At 43.5% G+C, this 18,974-nt stretch overlaps 1 protein-coding gene across 1 annotated transcript in view; it reads right to left on the bottom strand.

Moving 5' to 3' along the window:
* LOC147421419 (S-adenosyl-L-methionine-dependent methyltransferases superfamily protein) overlaps nt 1-17,680 on the bottom strand; it is a 51,671-nt gene extending 33,991 nt beyond the window's left edge. The window contains exons 1-3 of the mRNA XM_086503552.1: nt 17,560-17,680; nt 17,389-17,485; nt 348-486 (exon numbers count right to left, since the gene is read on the bottom strand). Of these exons, the coding sequence (XP_086359678.1) occupies nt 348-486; nt 17,389-17,485; nt 17,560-17,612 (289 nt within the window). The 5' untranslated portion in view covers nt 17,613-17,680. The remainder of the gene's footprint in view (nt 1-347; nt 487-17,388; nt 17,486-17,559) is intronic.
* Nucleotides 17,681-18,974: the final 1,294 nt, after the last annotated feature.

Below are 18,974 nucleotides of genomic sequence, written 5' to 3'. Positions count from 1 at the left end.
CCCAATGTGTAAAAAACACTCAGACTACACCTGGTTCGATCATTTATGCACAGATGGTTATTCCAGACACACAAGTCTTATGAATAGGCTCACAAGATTATCCCTTGGCTCTGAAAAGTAGTTGCAAAGAGTAAATGCACACATTCCACTTACACAAAGTATTTATCATGCTAGTGCCAATTTCAGTTTGTGTAGAAATTATTGCCAGGCATTTTCGGGTCTTTCCAAGCAATTACTGGTCTGACATGATACAGTGAATGTTCAAGAATGTGGCATATAAACTCGCACTCTGTTCGTACTTAGAAAAAGACAACCCTCCTGTACCACACAGAAAGATAAGAGAGCACCTTTACAGTTCTCTGCCTCCAAGCGTGTCTTCATTTTCTGCACTGCAATCGGAGAAAGATCACTGCAAGTAACCTCAGTGATTCCATCATGGAACATGTCCATGCTCAGCCGAGAATTTCCACATCCAAGTTCCAACACCTTTTGTGAACAAATGAAAAGTAATAAAAGGACAATTGAAGGCATAGCTTTTACCCATACAACTATATTCTTGACTTTGTGGAGAGTGGGAAGAATGTTGAAGAATGCTACATTAAATTAGCCAACTAAATTTAGGGCACACATGCAAAAAAAGCTAAACTGCATCATAGGAGCCACAATCAACCTCTTCACCTTCAACCATTTTTAGCCCCAGCTGAGAGATGGTTGGAACTTGGCCCCTCACCCTGAATTCAGTATCACACATTAACATAGAAATTAGAGAAGCAAGAGATATCGCATGCAAAGACGCTGCAAGGCAAAAAATTGTACGGATGCTTTGATCTCACATCATACATGGGAAGTGTAATAGACTTGGACACCCAAGTGGAAGATCTAGTGCAACACACGCGAGAGAAACTGAAACAACTGAAGAAAACTGAGAGAGAGGCGACACGGCACGGCGGAGTTCCACACCTGGCCCCAATGATTGGCATCCCTTCTCGGTCTTTCTATTATGCCTCAACAAGTACAATGTCCGAGGGTCCCCTCTCTCTCTAGTGCTCCCAAGCAAATCTGCCAGAAGAGGAGGCCCTCGCACACTTATAAAGGCCCTTGGCCTAGCTAAGAGCAGTTACATGAAAAGCAATGGACCCCAAAAGCTCCAAATGCCAAAAGCATGCGCTACTTCCAATTTCCACAAAACGTGAGGGTCAGTACAGTGCCACGTCAACAGTCAACGAAAAACGCGGGCCTTCGTACAACACTGCCACGTCAGTAGGTTCTTTGTAATTTTGGGTCCCCACTTTATTTTAAAAAGTTTTTGGCCCCTCGGCCGGGTTCCATAAGCTTGGCGGATTAGGTTTTAAATCCTAACCACTTTGGGCCCCTTGAAAGGAACCTGCAAGTTGGTTAAACTTCTTCCACCTCTTTTGCTAGGGTTTAGGCCATGAGACGTCATCACTTTGTGACATACCCCTCTCTTGAAAGAATTGTAATCGCCCTCAATTATGCCTACAAAATAGACATAGGACAAAAACTAGTTTAGCACACACCGACTTTAAATACCGACATATCAAGCACTTGCACGAAGACGACAGTCACTGAACATTTCACATCACTATCCTTGTCGAGATCTTACATTAGAATCATGATCATTGTAACTTATTTAGCAATCACATCCGTTGATCTTTGACGGATGTCTTGATTGTCTTGGTTGTCATATCCACATCACCCCTCATGTGAGGAAGACATATATAGTAGTCATTTCGCCTTTCAAGCATGCACTCAAACAATACACACATGAGAGAGCACATGTAACAGATTCATTTTAGGAATTCCCATTTCTTAGTGCTTCTTTACATAAAGTCGTTCAATAGAATACTGTCAACCCGTCGATATCCCTGAAAGCTCAAAAGAAATCAGTGACTTTATTTCATCAAGGTAACCTATGACAAAGGAGCGGAGTAACCCCCCTCGTGCAGTCCGCACTGCAGCAGATTCAATATGCTGATTTTCATCGATAACTCTTGAAATAGTTGGTGCTAAACCAAAAGCTTCAAGGTAAAGCTTTAATATTTGAGGAGTATTTGTTAGGTCCTCCTCCATCCACTTGGCATCCAGAGTCGGATAGTTCCTGAACTTGATTAAATAACGGCTTGTCAGCTTATCTTTCACTTCCCTTTCCTTGTGAGCCAGGACATATTCTGGAATAAAAATCTCCTCAGTCTCTTCCACTTCGGGCTGCTCCTTTGGCTCCTTGTCCACTAGCACTTCAACTTTGAAAGGTCTCAATAGACTCACAAGAAATGCATAGTGAATCTTCCAAGTATCTGGTAACTTCAGTCGGAAGGATATATCATTTATCTTTTCTTCGATCCCTGCCCCTTCCGTTTTCGTAGGCATGCCTTCTCGAACCGTAGTAGCACCCAATCATATTCCTTCAATTGCAAGTCACGTCGATGCTTGTCTATTGCCTTCTTATGCCGTGCTTGAGACTTCTCCAAAGCCTCCCATACCTTGGCAAAAGCAGTGTCCAGATCGTGTGTATACCGGTTTGCTTCAAAAATCTTACCTTGGTGCTCAGAATAGGTGGAACCTTTTTGACACCCTCGATAATCTCAATTGGTGCCTTCACCGTGAACATATGTATTGTGTTGTTGTAGGCAAACTCCACCTAGGGCAAATACTTCTCCCATTGTTTTGATTAGCGATATACAACTTCAAAAACTCCAAAACCATTAAATTGACTATCTCCAACTGCTCATCTGTCTGTGGGTGAAACAAGGACGAGAATTTAAGCCTTGTGCCTATATTCTCCCAAATTGTCCTCCAAAACAAGCTCGTGAAACGGGGATCTCTATCTAAGACTATAGATTCAGGCATACCATGTAATCTAAAATTCTGTGAGACGAACAGCTTAGCCAAATGGTCGGCTTTAACTGTCTTCTTTATTGGAATAAAGTGGGCCTATTTTCTGAATCGATCGATGACTGTCCAAATTCCATCATGCCCACTCTAGAATAAAGTGGGCCTATTTTCTGAATCGATCAATGACTTTCCAAGTTAAAAAATGAAGTCCATTGCTATACTCTCCCAAGGTCGGTTAGAAATAGGTAAAGGTTATAGGAGTCTAAGTGCCTTATGCCAATCAAACTTAACCTTTTGGCATACCAAACAACTATGAACAAATTCGTCCACATTCTTTTTGAGCCTCAGCCAATAGAAATACTTTTCTACACCTTTCAAAGTGGTGTCAATGCCGCAATGGCCTGAAAAAAGGTGGACAATGGCACTCTGTCAAAACTTTATTTGTTAAGGCCTGAGTAACACAACATTGTTTTCCGCATTAAGTAGCCTTCCTTCAGAGCATAGCTTGCAACTGTCTCCCCACTCTTCAACCGGTCAAAGATGTCTGCAAAATCTAGATCTGTAGCATACTGATCAACCATATCCTCGAAGTTCTGATGGTGAACCACCGAAATAGCCAATACCTGTGGCTTGTGAGACAACGCATCCGTCACCAAATTCTTCTTACCATTAACATTGACTATCTGAAAATGAAACTGCCACAAAATATTTGCCCATCTCATCTGTTTGTCTGAGAGCTGTTTTTGAGATAAGAAGTATCTCAAACTTTGATGATCGATGAACATTGCAAAATTGGCTCCGAATAGAAAGTGGCGCCACTGAGTAAGAGCATGAATAACCGCCAAGAGCTCTTTTTCATAAATCTGTGCAACCCGCTCTACTCCCAAAAACATTCTACCATAGTCACAGGGGACGGAGGGGACGGCCGCTAGAGAGGGGGGATGCCCGATCTGGGACGGGGGCGAGTGGGGACGGGTTGGAACAAATAGCAACTGGGTTGCCAACTAGGGACGCAGGCTGGACGTCCCGGGGACGGACGAGGACAGACGGGGACTGAAGGGGACGATTGGTCAACGTCAACAATTTTTAAAAATAAAAAATTTGATCATTCAATATCTCTCCAACAACCACATTTTTGAAGCTCTCTCCCATGGCTATAAAAGCCACCCTCTGGGTCCTCATTTCTCAAGCTCTCCACCTCAAGCCAATTGCTCTATGGTCTACCCTCTCGAGTCTCCACCTCAATCCTCAAGGCTCGAGCTCTCAAGTCTCAAACTCTCCACGTACTATCTCCCTCCTCTAACCTCACAAGCTCTCCTCTACTCTCTCAACTTTCAAGGCTCTACGGTCTACCTCTCCTCTCTACCTTCACCCTCACAAGTTTGAACTTTGAAGTAACCTCTCCTCTACACTCTCCACCATCATGTCATCTCAAGCTAACTCCTCTTCTCAAGCCCGCTCTTCTCGAAAGAGGCCCGCTGTGCAAACATGGTCATGGTGGGATGAAGTCGACTCTACCAGGCACGGTCAAGGTGGCCACGAGGTGAAGTTTTGCCCACCCATTACACCCGAGAAGAGGGCGGAGCTTCTTGAGAAGCTCACGGTGTATGAGGTCACCGAAGCGGCCAAGAAAGGTTGTTTGTTGCCGTTGATCCCTCTGCCACGGCGACACTACGAGAGCAAAGGCAAGCCTTAGCCAACCTTGGCTCCACCTCTCAAGCTTTCAAGTCAAATGCAACCACATCGGGGGCTTCCATTGCGCGTTGCCAAAGCACCCTCAATGAAAATTGGAGTCCTAAATCAGGGGAAGAGGTGGATAGATCGGCTGCCCGATTCTTCTTCCACGACCACATTGTCTTCCAAGCTTCGCGGTGAGTGTGCATTGTGACTTATGCAATCTCTCATTTTGTATTTCATTATGAGGTCTCCATACTAACATAACATGCTCTTTTTTGTCTTGATAGGTCTCCATACTTTCGAACCATGGTTACGAAAATAGGAGGATATCGCCCCTCTTATGTGCCACCTTCATCTCAGAGGCTTCGCACCACCCTCCTTGACAAAGAGAAGCTTGCCGCGGCGCAAGCGGCCGAAGCAACGAAGGATTTGCAGAAGACCAATGGCGTCTCTCTTCTCGTAGATGGATGAAGCGACACCCGCAAGCGGTCCATCCATGGAGTGGTGGCCTACTCTCCGGGGGAGATGTACTTTCTGGAGTCACATGATGCATCCGACACTGGCAAGGCAGCGAAGATGCTTGCTGCGGAGTGGACAAGCACCATAGCGGTCATCGGCCCGGAGAATGTCCTTTGTATGGTTGCAGATGAAGAGCCGTCAAATGAAGCAGCCGGGGCTATCATTGAGGGCATGTATTCCACCATCCATGTCACATTTTGCATGGCGCATTGCCTCGACAACCTCCTCAAGGACATAGGGAGCTTAGCATGGATTTCACCCACCATTAGTGACGCCAATCAAACTGTGTCCTTTGTGCTAAAACCATCAATAAGTGTGCCACGAGTTCTCAAAGAGGAGCCACTTGTCCTTGCTCAAATATTCAGAGACAAGATTTGCATATAATTGGCTTGCTAGGCCACTTGTCTACATTTGGCGGAGCCTTAAAAGGGCCTCTTTCTCAGTGATGAGTTCCATGCCATGCCGGAGTCTACATCAACAACAGGGTTGAAATGCCGAGAATGGGCCGACGATGCCGCTTGGTGGGAGGAGGTGAAGACTCTTGACGCCATGGTCAAGCCCATTCTACACCTACTTCGAGTTGTGGATAGCTTGCAGCCATGCATTGGCAAAGTCTACGAGGCCATGGATCGGATGATAGAGGCACTTGAGAAGCTTGTGCCTGACCCTATTCAATATGCGGAGATTCATGGCTTGTGTGAGTCCAGGTGGAATGCATACTACTCTCCACTTCATGCGGCGGCTTTTATGTTTGACCCCGGGTTTCAGGGAAGGCGTCAAGAGGCCAACAAGGAGGTGAGCAAAGAATGGCGGCTTGCATTGGAGCGCCTTGAGCCTAGCAGTGACATTAGGGACAAGATTAGAGATGAGCTACTCAACTACAGGTAAAAGAATGGCTCCTATGGATGTGTAGATGCATAGGTTGATCGCAACAAGATTGGCTTGGTTTTATGGTGAGAGGACTATGGAGGAGATGGCCCACATTTGCAGTGCTTGGTTGTTCGTGTCCTTAGCCAAGTGTCACAAACGGGAGCGCATAACAATATAAAATATACTCGGATAAATAGAATTTATCACTTAATATTGAAGCCAAAGGATATAGAGAGAAATAGATAGAGAGAGAGAGATAGAGAGTGAGAAGATCGGCACAGTACTGGGGACCAGAAGATGGGCTGGTCCCCCCCCTTAAAGAGAATCCTTTATTAGGGAGAATCTTTTTACAAGCACAAGAGCCGGAGAAAACCCCTCCGTTCTAATTCTCTGACTCGATGGTCGTTCCTTCCCGTAAGGGAAATCCGAGAGACGAGCTCTCAATCCTTTCGAGACTCCACAGACAATTTCCGAATTCCGTTTCCGGAATTCCCAAGAGTAGGCCGAAGCCTTCTCGCTTCTCCTTCGCGATGAAGTACCTGCAAATACATACGCAAACACACGACAACAATTCGTATGGCGAATCCACAATAGATACATGTCGCTCTTGCGCGGGAAAAGCGACTTCCGTGCTTCGTAGTCTCGCGATCTCTCGCGTCTTCTGGCGGCAGAGTCTTCTCTTGCTGGCGCTGGCAACTTCCCTTTCAGTGAGGGCATGTGGTGCTTTTATAGCTTCTTGGCCACGGCACAAATAGCTGCTCGCGTAGAGATCGCGGCCGTTTTTTTTTTTTTTTTTTTCAAATTTTTTTTTTCCATTTTTTTTTTCGCTGTTCTGCCAGAAAAAGAGAAAGAGAAAACGTTGGCTGATCTGTTGCCTTATTTATCAGATGGCTGCCTACTTATTAAGTGGGCGGCCGGCATATTTTAAAAATAGTCTGAACCTGCTCAAAATCTCAATAAAACCTTATAAGTTAAAAACAATGCTTTCACAGCACTTCCCAGGCGTCCCTGGATGCAACCACATGCACAAATGCAATGCATACATAGATTCCTCGCGGGAAAGCGTTTGCTCTTCCCAGAAAACTCGTTAAAATATTCCGCTTTTTAAGAAAAGCTTCTCAAAACCCATCTTTATTCTTGTGCTTGCGTCTTTACGCGTATTCCTCTTTTCCAGTTCGGATTTCCTCTCGACTATGGATATCCCCTTTCCGATGCACCCGTCACCCACCTTGTGACGCATCAGGAATACCCATCACCTAGTCCTTTCCTACCGAACTTACGATACAATCCCCTTCACGATGCTCTATGTCACCCATCCTATGACGCATCAGAGATGTCCGTTCCTAGATGGTCGGATACTTCTTCCCGATGCTCCCTGTCACCCATCCGGTGTGACGCATCAGAAGTACCCGTTCTTGGTGGCCTTACAGATATTCCCGTTCACAGTGCTCCCGTCATTACTTTGAATGACGCACCAAGAATACTCTATACTCGGATGTCTCCAATGAGAAAAAACCTCACTTAAAATTCCAATAATTCATTTAAAATTATTTTTCTTGTTGTTCCAAGCGAGTAAACCCTCTCACTTATAAATCCAATAATTCATTTAGAATTATTTTTCTGTCAGATAAAGCCAATTTAGTAACATCCCTCTCACTTATAAACAGTTGTCCTCAACTGTAGAGGTCCAACTGAACTGCCGGGGAGAAACCGGAAAAATTCCAAATCTTGCTCAATGGTGAGTTGAGCTGGTCCTTTCTCAAAAGAGAACTTAAACATTAAATTAAATAGAAATTCAATAATTCAATACTTACCTTACCGGTTCATGTCCTTCCTCTAGTACCTCGAGGATATCCTTCACCAATCATAAAACTTACGAGCCATGTAAGAACTCGTCATTCGCGTCTTTCCGAGAATCTGTTAACTCAATTCCACCTTCTCAATCCCGAGAAGAATCATCCTCCTAAAAATCAATTTAGGTCTATGTCCTTGCGCATAGCCTTGCGCTATTAGTCCTGAGGATATTAAACCTCTTCTGTCCTCCTACATAGGGAATGTCGAGAGCATTAAGCTCATGTGAATCTTCCTGTGGCAAACACAGTGTGCCACCTTACCAAAGTAAGTTCTTATTTCGGCGCCTTTGCTTTGGGTAGGCCAATTGTTCTGATCCAAAGTTTCCTTATCCGAGACTCTGTTAACTTGATTCCGTCTTCTCAAATTCGAAAAGAATAATCTTCCTAGAAATCAATCTAGGTATTTGTCTTTGCGCATAATCCTGCGCTATTAGTCCAGAGGGTATCAAACCTAGTCGTCGCTTGTTCCTTCCCCTCATAAAGAGAGTGTTCATTCACTTGTGCAAAAAGCACTACCATATCTTCCCTTACCGGATAAGGGGTGTGGGCTTTAAGAGTTTTCAAGCTTAATGAAAGCTTTTCTTTGTTGGAAAGCTCAGAATGGTTCCTTCATAATTTCCTACCCACAATAGCAAGTAATTTGTTGGAGAACTACCGGATACCATATCAATCATGGAGCTTCCGGATGGTTAAGCAAAGCAGTTCATCGTATAAAACAATGTTCTGACTCAACCTTACTCTCATAAGCACTCGAGAGTGATTGTCTTGGTTAGACACGTGCATATCTCGTGCATAAAAGCAATACGCAGTTTATGAGTTTCTCAAAGATTTAACTTTGATCAAAGACCTGTCCTCTCACTTAGAGTTTGAGGGTCTTCTATTCAAGCATTTAGGAGTTAAATTGAATTCCCTTACTCCAAACTTTCTCCGGATAGCAATGGATCCTTCGAGGAGAGAGAACAAAAATTCGTTGTTTCTATGTTCAATGGTTCCCGTCCCACTGTGGGGATTAGATTCTATGCACACTGAGGTGTACACTTCAGCTTGTACTGCTGACTCCACCATCCGCTACAAAGTATCTTGTGAATGAGTCTACAAAATTCGGGCAAAAGTCCTTCGTTGAATTTCTTCATCTTTCCTTCCTCAAAGAGGGTCAAGAGTGGAGCTACCTTGGCAAGAGTGAACCACTACTTGCTTGGACTCGCTCGTATTTCTATTGGGCAAACCGATCCCAATCTTCTTGGATGCCTTCCTCAAAGTGTAGAGGAAAAAAAATTTGTCGGAAAATTCAGCCTTGAATTGAATCTAAGTCTTGTTGTAAGTTCCTTGCAGAGCTTTGGTATACCACCAAGTACTTGCAATCCCCTTGAGGTGTTTGGTCACATGCCTCATCTACGACGCTTTTTTTTTTTTCGAAATTGCCGTTTACAAAGGCAACTTCAAACTTGTCGAATCAAAGCGGTAGCTTACGGGCATCTTCTCTTCCGTCAAAAAGTATCAAACTTGACTGGAAGTGTTCCTAGGTCTAGAGACCTTCTTCATATCCTTCTCGAAATGGCGGGATTTCATGGCTATAGTTATGGATTGACGTTCATGGATATTTTCTGGATTCTGAAGGATCTCGAGCATTCCGCTCCTTGGATTCTCTAGGTTCTTGAGCATCATGCTCTTGTCGCCTTCTTAGAGAACCCCAAGTCTTGTGTCGACTTCTTGCAGAGAGAAAAAAAAAAATCCAACTCTGCGAGCTTTTCCTTGCAGGACTTAAGGTTCCGCCTGCTTACTTCTCTCTTGGCTTGTCATGGCTTCTTCCCGTATCTTCCCAGAGTCGTCCTCCTTTACAGAGAAAGAGAGGAGACCATGCTCTGATACCACTGTCACAAACGGGAGCGCATAACAATATAAAATATACTCGGATAAATAGAATTTATTACTTAATATTGAAGCCAGAGGATATAGAGAGAAATAGATAGAGAGAGAGAGAGATAGAGAGTGAGAAGATCGGCACAGTACTGGGGACCAGAAGATGGGCTGGCCCCCCCCCCTTAAAGTGAATCCTTTATAAGGGAGAATCTTTTTACAAGCACAAGAACCGGAGAAAACCCCTCCGTTCTAATTCTCTGACTCGATGGTCGTTCCTTCCCGTAAGGGAAATCCGAGAGACGAGCTCTCAATCCTTTTTCCGTCTGTACTCGAAGTCAAGACTCCACAGACAATTTCCGAATTCCGTTTCCGGAATTCCCAAGCGTAGGCCGAAGCCTTCTCGCTTCTCCTTCGCGATGAAGTACCTGCAAATACACACGCAAACACACGACAACAATTCGTATGGCGAATCCACAATAGATACATGTCGCTCTTGCGCGGGAAAAGCGACTTCCGTGCTTCGTAGTCTCGCGATCTCTCGCGTCTTCTGGCGGCAAAGTCTTCTCTTGCTGGCGCTGGCAACTTCCCTTTCAGTGAGGGCATGTGGTGCTTTTATAGCTTCTTCGCCACGTCATGAAAAGCTGCTCGCGTAGAGATCGCGGCCGTTTCTTTTTTGTTTTTTTTTCCTTTTTTTTTTCGCTGTTCTGCTAGAAAAAGAGAAAGAGAAAACGTTGGCTGATCTGTTGCCTTATTTATCAGATGGCTGCCTACTTATTAAGTGGACGGCCGGCATATTTTAAAAATAGTCTGAACCTGCTCAAAATCTCAATAAAACCTTATAAGTTAAAAACAATGCTTTCACAGCACTTCCCAGGCGTCCCTGGATGCAACCACATGCACAAATGCAATGCATACATAGATTCCTCGCGGGAAAGCGTTTGCTCTTCCCGGAAAACTCGTTAAAATATTCCGCTTTTTAAGAAAAGCTTCTCAAAACCCATCTTTATTCTTGTGCTTGCGTCTTTACGCGTATTCCTCTTTTCCAGTTCGGATTTCCTCTCGACTATGGATATCCCCTTTCCGATGCACCCGTCACCCACCTTGTGACGCATCAGGAATACCCATCACCTAGTCCTTTCCTACCGAACTTACGGTACAATCCCCTTCACGATGCTCTATGTCACCCATCCTATGACGCATCAGAGATGTCCGTTCCCGGATGGTCGGATACTTCTTCCCGATGCTCCCTGTCACCCATCCGATGTGACGCATCAGAAGTACCCGTTCTTGGTGGCCTTACAGATATTCCCGTTCACAGTGCTCCCGTCATTACTTTGAATGATGCACCAAGAATACTCTGTACTCGGATGTCTCCAGTGAGAAAAACCCTCTCACTTAAAATTCCAATAATTCATTTAGAATTATTTTTCATGTTGTTCCAAGCGAGTAAACCCTCTCACTTATAAATCCAATAATTCATTTAGAATTATTTTTCTGTCAGATAAAGCCAATTTAGTAACACCAAGCATGTACCACTAGTTGCTTGGAGCAACTATGGAGTGTGTACAGCCACATTGCCTCTAAGAAGAGGAATTGCCTTAGGGGCGAGAGAGCCAATGATTTGGTGTTTGTGAGCACTAACTTGCGCATGCTTTGCAAGAGCGTCACACACAAGGCAGATCCCTTCACTGAGTGGGAGATGGCACAAGAGGACCCATATACGGCCGATACACTTTTGAAGGAGCTAGAGGAGGACCGCGAAATCTCAAATGGCACTAACGACCTTGACTACGACCCTGATGTGGAGATTCAACAGGCGAGCACTTCCGAGTTTGATGATCACTCTAGACTCACTCTAGACTCTAGAATCTAGAGTCTACTCCTCTACCTAGCACTTTACACTTTTGTTTAAACTTTACCCCCTTCTACTTAGTCTTTTTGTTATCCTTGTCACTGAGATAACATTATAATTTGACTCATTTGGAGCTCTTGTGGCATGTACTTTTCATTTTGTATCCATCTCGATTCTCGTGTCATTGATGTTTTATTAACGCATTTGCGTCTATATGACTCATGTTGATTGGTCTATTTAGTGTAAATTTTTTGTCAAAGTGATGTTGTATGTGTGTGGCATGTGTGTAGGTCAAAAAATGCCAAAAGAACTCTGTTTCTTTTTTGCCGTTCCAACCCCCATCCCCTTTCCGGCCCCAACCTGCCGTTCCATGTTACTATGAATCAAACCCATAGTAACATGGACGGCCAGCCAGGGTCAGGAATGGGGACGGGGATGGGGACGATAGAGCAAAAGTTGGGGAACGGGGACGGGGGTCGTAACAGCAAAAAAGAAACAGAGTTCTTTTGGCATTTTTTGACCTACACACATGCGCACACAATTTGACCACACTAAATAGACCAAAAACATGAATCATATAGACGCAAATGTGGTAATAAAACATCGATGGCACGAGAATCAAGATGGATACAAAATGAAAAGTACATGCTACAACGGCTTAAAATAAGTCAAATTCCAATGTCATCTCAGTGACAAAGATAACAAAAAGACTAAGTAAAAGCGGGTAAAGTTTAAACAAAAGTGTAAACAAGAGAAGCCATATTCCCCTATTTTCGTAGCAATGGTTCGAAACTATGGAGACCTATCAAGACAAAAAAGAGCATGTTGTGTTAGTATGGAGACCTCATAATCAAATACAAAATAAGAGATTGCATAAGTCACAATGCACACTCACCGTGAAGCATAGAAGACAATGTGGTCATGGAAGAAGAATCGGGCAACCGACCTATCCACCTCTTCCCTCGATTTAGGATTCCAATTTTCGTTAGAAGGTGATTTGGCGACACGCAATGGAAGCCCCCGATGCGGAGCCAAGGTTGGCTATGGTTGAGCTTCTCAAGAAGCTTCGCCCTCTTCTCGGGTGTAATGTGTGGGCAAAACTTCACCTCGTGGCCGGGTTCATGAAGAAGGTCGGCTCACACTTTGTTTGCACTACTCGGGTCCCGTTCTCTTGTACAGGCATAGCTTGTATGTCCATGGTCTTGAACCGCCACCTTGACACGCCCGGTAGAGTCAACTTCATCCCACCATGACCATGTTTGCACGGCGGGCCTCCTTCGAGAAAAGGCGGTTTGAGAAGAGGAGTTAGCTTGAGATGATATGATGGTGGAGAGTGTAGAGGAGACGTTACTTCAAAGTTCAAACTTGTAAGGGCGAAGGTAGAGAGGAGAGGTAGACCATAGAGCCTTGAGAGTTGAGAGAAGGAAACGGAAAGGCAAGAACCGTCTGTTTCCTAATCTCAGCAAGCGATATTATGGTCCTTTTCAGATTTCAGAAAAGATCAGCAATGTAGCTTACAGATTGAAGCTATCAGAAGGCTAGAAAATACATAATGCTTTTCATGTTAGACTTCTAAGGCCCTTTGTTGGTGATGTGTCAAAGAATATGCTTGATGAGGAACAACCCGAAGTGGAGAATTGGATGAGATTCTTGTTCCTGAACACATATTGGCACATAAGGAAAGGAAGGTAGGTTGCAAGACGCTATCTTGTAAAGTTCAAGAACTATCCATCTTTGGATGATAAATGGATGGAAGAATCTGAATTAGTCGATTCACCTCAACTATTGCAACTATATCTTGAAGCCTTTCAATTGGAACCCACAGTGACTTGATGTAGCCCTTTGGATCCAAGTGAAAGCATGGTTCATGATGCTCAAAGGAGTAGTTTAGCAATTGTATCTACTCTTTCCATACAGAATTCGGCTAGAGAAGTTTGTGCTTGAGAGTACACTAGAAGACTTTTATGCTTGATATATGTGTGGTAGCCAGGTTGGTGGGATTGTTTAATTGTCCAACGCTACATTTCCGGAAGCATGTATATCTTGGATTCCCATCATAGAATATATATGTATCAGGAGCTATCAGAATGTATTATTGGCATGCAAGCGAGGTCGCTTGCAATAGTTCAAGGGTGGGGTGTGTCACCAGAAGGTGTATTTTTCTTGTTGCCTTCCCTAAATATGTACTGCATATTTTTATTTCTTTCTTTAATTTTTACTTGTTTTCCTCGGGACCCTTGAAAAGGTGCAAGTGGGCATTGCATGGCCAGTGTGAAACGGCTGCGGCCGAACATGTTTCTCACATCGAGAGTCTAGGTCGGTCAGTTTGGGACTGGTCGGGCCAGTTAGCAATGAATTCTAATGAGTATGGAAGCATGTGTACGCTAGATGGAATTTGGGCCACTTGGCAAGTCACTTACAACTTTATAAGTTGGTGGGTACTAGGAAATTAAACCAAAGGGAGTCAAATGGACACATGGCAATAGGGGAGCTACATGCAAGCCAGCACACACATTCCAGAAGCCTCATCCAAGAGGGGGCGCCGAAAATTGAAGTGGAGGCTGATTTTTGAGTCAGTGACCTACAGTGTGTGTGTGTGTGTGTGTGTGTGTGTGTGAGTAGTGGGTGCACGTGATCACAACTTTAATGGAAAGCTTGCCTTCTCCCTTGCACTATGTAGTGCGATGATTCGCTTTCACGCATCTCTCTCTCCCCTTTGCACATATGGTAATGCCCCACTGGTTGGGCTACTCAGATGATTATGTACAGTTCTGAGGGGTTTTATGCACGTTTTCCAAGGTAAGAGCCTTCTGAACCGGAACCGGATTAGCTAATTGCTCATCCCCCACAGGTACGCACAATCCCATCGCGAATGCGAATTTGGAGGGTTTTCTTGCGTGAAAACTCGTCCAAATCACAGGGGGGGCTGTCCCATTACGTACAGGAGCCCTTAGGACACACACAAACGTGTTCGCTCCACTAAAAACAATTCAAAACAGAAAATTACAGCCTGCTGTATTTTTCTGCAGGTTTAGGGTTTCGCACCTAAACTGCAACAGAGTGCCAGGGGAGCCTTGGGAAGGCCTTGTGATGCTGAGACAAGGCTTTGGACACCTAGCAGTGGTAAAACAGGGAATTACAGCACGCTGAGCAGGCTGAACTTATGACTTACAGTGGTTTTGGCGCCGTTATGCTACCAAAATCAGGTTTGGAAACCTGCGTTTTCAGCCCTCGCCAGGTTTGGATAGTTTTGTGAGAGTTTGATCTAAGTGTTCAGATCGTCTACTTTCAATTGAATAAAGAAATACCGAAAGAGGCGCTACTCTTTGGGGCCTAAAGGGTGTCGGTCTCGTGTGCACAATGACATTCTAGTCGTTGGACACATCTGTGTTCTCTTTTCTTCACAGTGCTCTGTGTAAAGTTGACAGGTTATTGAATTAGAACCGCCCTCTACTGTGTACAGGCCGGTTATAGAGTAGAGGAGAGCTTGAGAGGGTAGAGGAGGGAGAGAGTTGGTGGAGAGCTTGAGCCTTGAGGGTAGAGGTAATGGTAGAGAGGAGACTCGAGAGGGTAGAGGAGAGGGTAGACCGTAGAGGTGAACTTTGACGGTAGAGAGAGGTGTGGGCTTGGTGGTAAGGGACACCAGCCCTTGTGGTAGAGGCTAGCCCGTTAGCTGCAGGCTCCTAGGCTCAGGGGTGAGCCTGTATTGGCTCCATGGCTGGGAGGTGAGTCTGATGTCCACTCTATATGCTTGTCTTTGTGTGAGTAGGGCTTGTGTCATGCCATGTATGCAGGATGGATCCGACAAGGGAATAACACTCTAAGTGCAAACTCTTTACGAAGCTTATTTATCTTGGTCATATTATCACTCACGATGGGATTCATGTTGATCCTAATACGCTTGACAAAGTGCCAAATTGGCCCATTTCTAAGAATGTGCGCCAAGTGAAGTCCTTTTTAGGCTCCACGGAATTTTTTCACAAATTTATCAAGAACTATTCAAAAGTTGTTGCTCCACTTACGCAACTTTTGAAAGGAGCAAAGAAAGGACCGAAGAGTTTGGGGCCTCACCATAAAGCTAGCCCTCCTATTTTTTAGAACAAGCGTCTCAATGAGAGCTTTTAATGCACCAAAACACTTGTTGGCTACTTTACCAATGCTAAATATTGTGGATCCTCACAATCCACTCATTGTTGAAACAGATGCTAGTGATTATACCGTTGGTGCACACTTTAACAGGATGGATGTACTGTTGCATTTGCAAGCAAGAACATTAAAATGTGTTATCCGACGTATGAGAAAGAGCTTTATATTGTGATTCACGCTTTAAGGCAATCAAAGTATTATTTATATGGATGTCCTTTGTTACATGGAATGATCATCACTCCTTGGCGATTTCGATGATCAAGGCCATCTCAGAAGCCGAAAAGCTAGATAGGCTGAATTTATGCAAGTATTTTGACTTTGCCCAAATGATACAACAATCGTGTTGCTCATGCATGAGGTGAATGCCTTATATGTGATTGCTCGACACTCTCTCTCTCTCTTCAAGGGCTACATCATTCTCGTTGCCACTTTGGCAAGATATGGATGAGGTTCAGAAAGGGCCTTACTTGTGTGCTTGGATCGCTTAAATCTAAAGATTTAAGCGATTTGCACTAAAAAGACGAGACAGAGACAATATTCCTTTATAGGTGGACGATTGTTTAGACATAGAAAAGTCTGTGTACTGAAAATCGATGAGATTCAACAAAGAACTTCGTTTGAATGTCATGATGTTACTAGCATTGGACACCCAAGCATCCACAGTACATTAGCATTGGTCAAAAAATATTTCTATTGGAGAAGGATGCACTATTACATTGAAGAATATGTGAAGAAGTGTGCTCAGTGGCAAGTCATTAAGGCAAAGCACCTTAAAAAGTTGGCCTACTATATCTATTAGAAATACTCGATGGCCAATGGCAAAGTATTTCTATGGATGGATGACTGTATAGCATTGGACGCCCGTGCATCCACAAAACTTTAGCATTGGTCAAAAATATTTATATTGGAAAAGGATGCACTCTTACATTGAAGGCTATGCGAAGAAGTGTGCTCAGTGACAAGTCATTAAGGCAAAGCGCCTTAAAAAAGCTGGCCTACTACATCCATTAGAAATCCTCGATGCCAAGTGGCAGAGTATTTCTATGAATTTCATATTGGTTTGCAAAATATTAGTCGTGCCAACAATGTCATTTGGGCCGCGGTTGATCGACTCACAAAAAATGGCAAAATTATACCAGTAAAATCGACCACCAGGCATGTATCTTTTTCTCTTCTCCTCCATCTATGCTTTCATGTCCGCACCCCTTGCACTACACTTTGGCATTGCATACACCACTACCATAATAATGGTAGTACAACAACATGCTATCTCAATGGACAATGAAATTGATACCAAAAAAAATGTAAGTACAAGGATAGTCCCTTCTGCTGCAGTCTCACATTGCACACATCACTACCATAATAAAAGGACAACGAAATTACAAGGATAGTCCCTTCTGCTGCACTCTCTCATTGCACACATCACTACCATGATAAATTGTAGGACAACGAAATTGATATCAAAACAAAAAAGTGCCAGGATAGTCCTAGCTTTGTGGATCGATACAAGACTTAATTCGGGTGTAGAGATGTGAAATAACCAATCAATCTAGCTCGTTTTCCATGCACAATGAGAAAGTCTGAAGAAGAATTTTAAGAGGCACATAGATATCGCTTAAAAATGGTACACCAAACAACGTACAGTAGACATCTCTCTCTCTCTCTCTCTCTCTCTCTCTCTCTCTCTCTCTCTCTCTCTCTCTCTCTCTCTGTGTGTGTGTGTGTGTGTGTGTGTGTGTGTGTGTGTAAAAGACTTACTCGATCGCTTGGGTGTACATGCTGAAGAATGAGGTGCCTAAAATGTGAGTAGTCCTTAAACCACTCATACTGCTCCTCTTCCGTGAAACGTTGGTCCCTGAGTAGTGCGAGAAAAGAGAAGCGTTTGAGTAGCGAAAAGGGAAGAAGGAGAAGCGGAGAGCAGGGGAATACCAGTAGCTGGGCTGTTGGTAAACAGCAACGTCAGCGGGAAGCTCGCGAGACATTCTTCCTCGTTATCAATTAAACAGAGTTTTTTTTTTAATTAAAATGGCCTTACATTTATTCTGTTAAGAATTAAAAGGTGGCTTCTATACTTATTAGATGGAATCTCTACAAATTCCATCCTCCCAAGTTGTGCAATGGGATGACAAGTCCAAAGACAAAAGAATCGAACCTTGTTCCGCTACAACAGAACGAAGTGCTTGAGCTAGCCAGTCCGCCAAAGCCGGTATCTTGAAAATCGTGCTGCTCGTTTTCCATTAAAAAAAGAAGTACATGCCATTTCATGTCGTGCCCGCCTCATTCAATTGCACATGCGTGATGCGCACAAGCTGCTACAAACCACGCCTTCCAACTGTCATCCGCCTTCTTTATGCATAATTGTCGTCCGCTTTTGTCAAGCATCTCCCAAGATTTACAATTTAAACGATTCTTCTGAAATCGTAGGCACATACTGGCTTCAGAAAAATTAAAAGGTATTCCTAATTCAAAGATTCTCTCAACAACAACAAAAACAATGTGTTAGTCTAGCAATGGGCAATGATGAAGCACATAGATTTGCAACAATATTAGCTAGGAAAGACAGATAAAACATTATGAGAGAGAGAGAGAGAGGACACTTTGAGGGGAAGAAAACCTAAAGGAAAAATAAAGGAGAAGAGAAACACCTCTTTATATGGACACAAAATGTATTTTCACTTTCCACCTTCATATGTCTTTTGACTTTTCCCCTTCATATGTCTTTTGATTTTTCACTTTCATATGTCTTTTCATTTCCTAAACTCACCCTTCACCTATGCACTTAGTATTTTTTTAGAATTGAACTTTTATTTTCTGAGATTGGGGAGACCTAACACTGACATTGAAAAGAGGATTCTGGTGCAATGTCTAAATATTCAAAATAATTAGATTTGCAAAATACTCTCCAAAAATATTAAAAATGATTAGCTTTTCACAAACTTTCTCTAAAGTGGCTCCTTTACCCTAGGCTAAACCAAATAGACCTCTATACACGTATAATGCACACACACACACACACACACACACACACACACACATAATTATTCCTTTTGCTTGCTCTCTCTCTCTCTCTCTCTCTCTCTCTCTCTCTCTCTCTCTCTCTCACACACACACACACACACACACACACACACACACACACAACGAAAATTACTTTTTCCATTAAGTAAGAAAAAAAAGTTATAAATTATAACAAGGTAAAAATCTATGATGGGCTACATAAGGTCAAGCCTGAAGGGGGGAAGACACACACATACCAAACTCAGAAGTTTAGATCATTACTAAAACAGAAGGGGACTTGTTGAGATGCATTATCATTAAAGACAATGCTTGAAATGGCAAAGCAA

This window comes from Adiantum capillus-veneris, chromosome 27 (assembly GCF_014529385.1).
Source record: "Adiantum capillus-veneris isolate H3 chromosome 27, ASM1452938v2, whole genome shotgun sequence".
In the NCBI taxonomy this organism is placed as follows: Eukaryota; Viridiplantae; Streptophyta; class Polypodiopsida; order Polypodiales; family Pteridaceae; genus Adiantum; species Adiantum capillus-veneris.
Note: the sequence above shows the minus strand (reverse complement) of the source record. Positions and strands in the feature narration are given on the sequence as shown.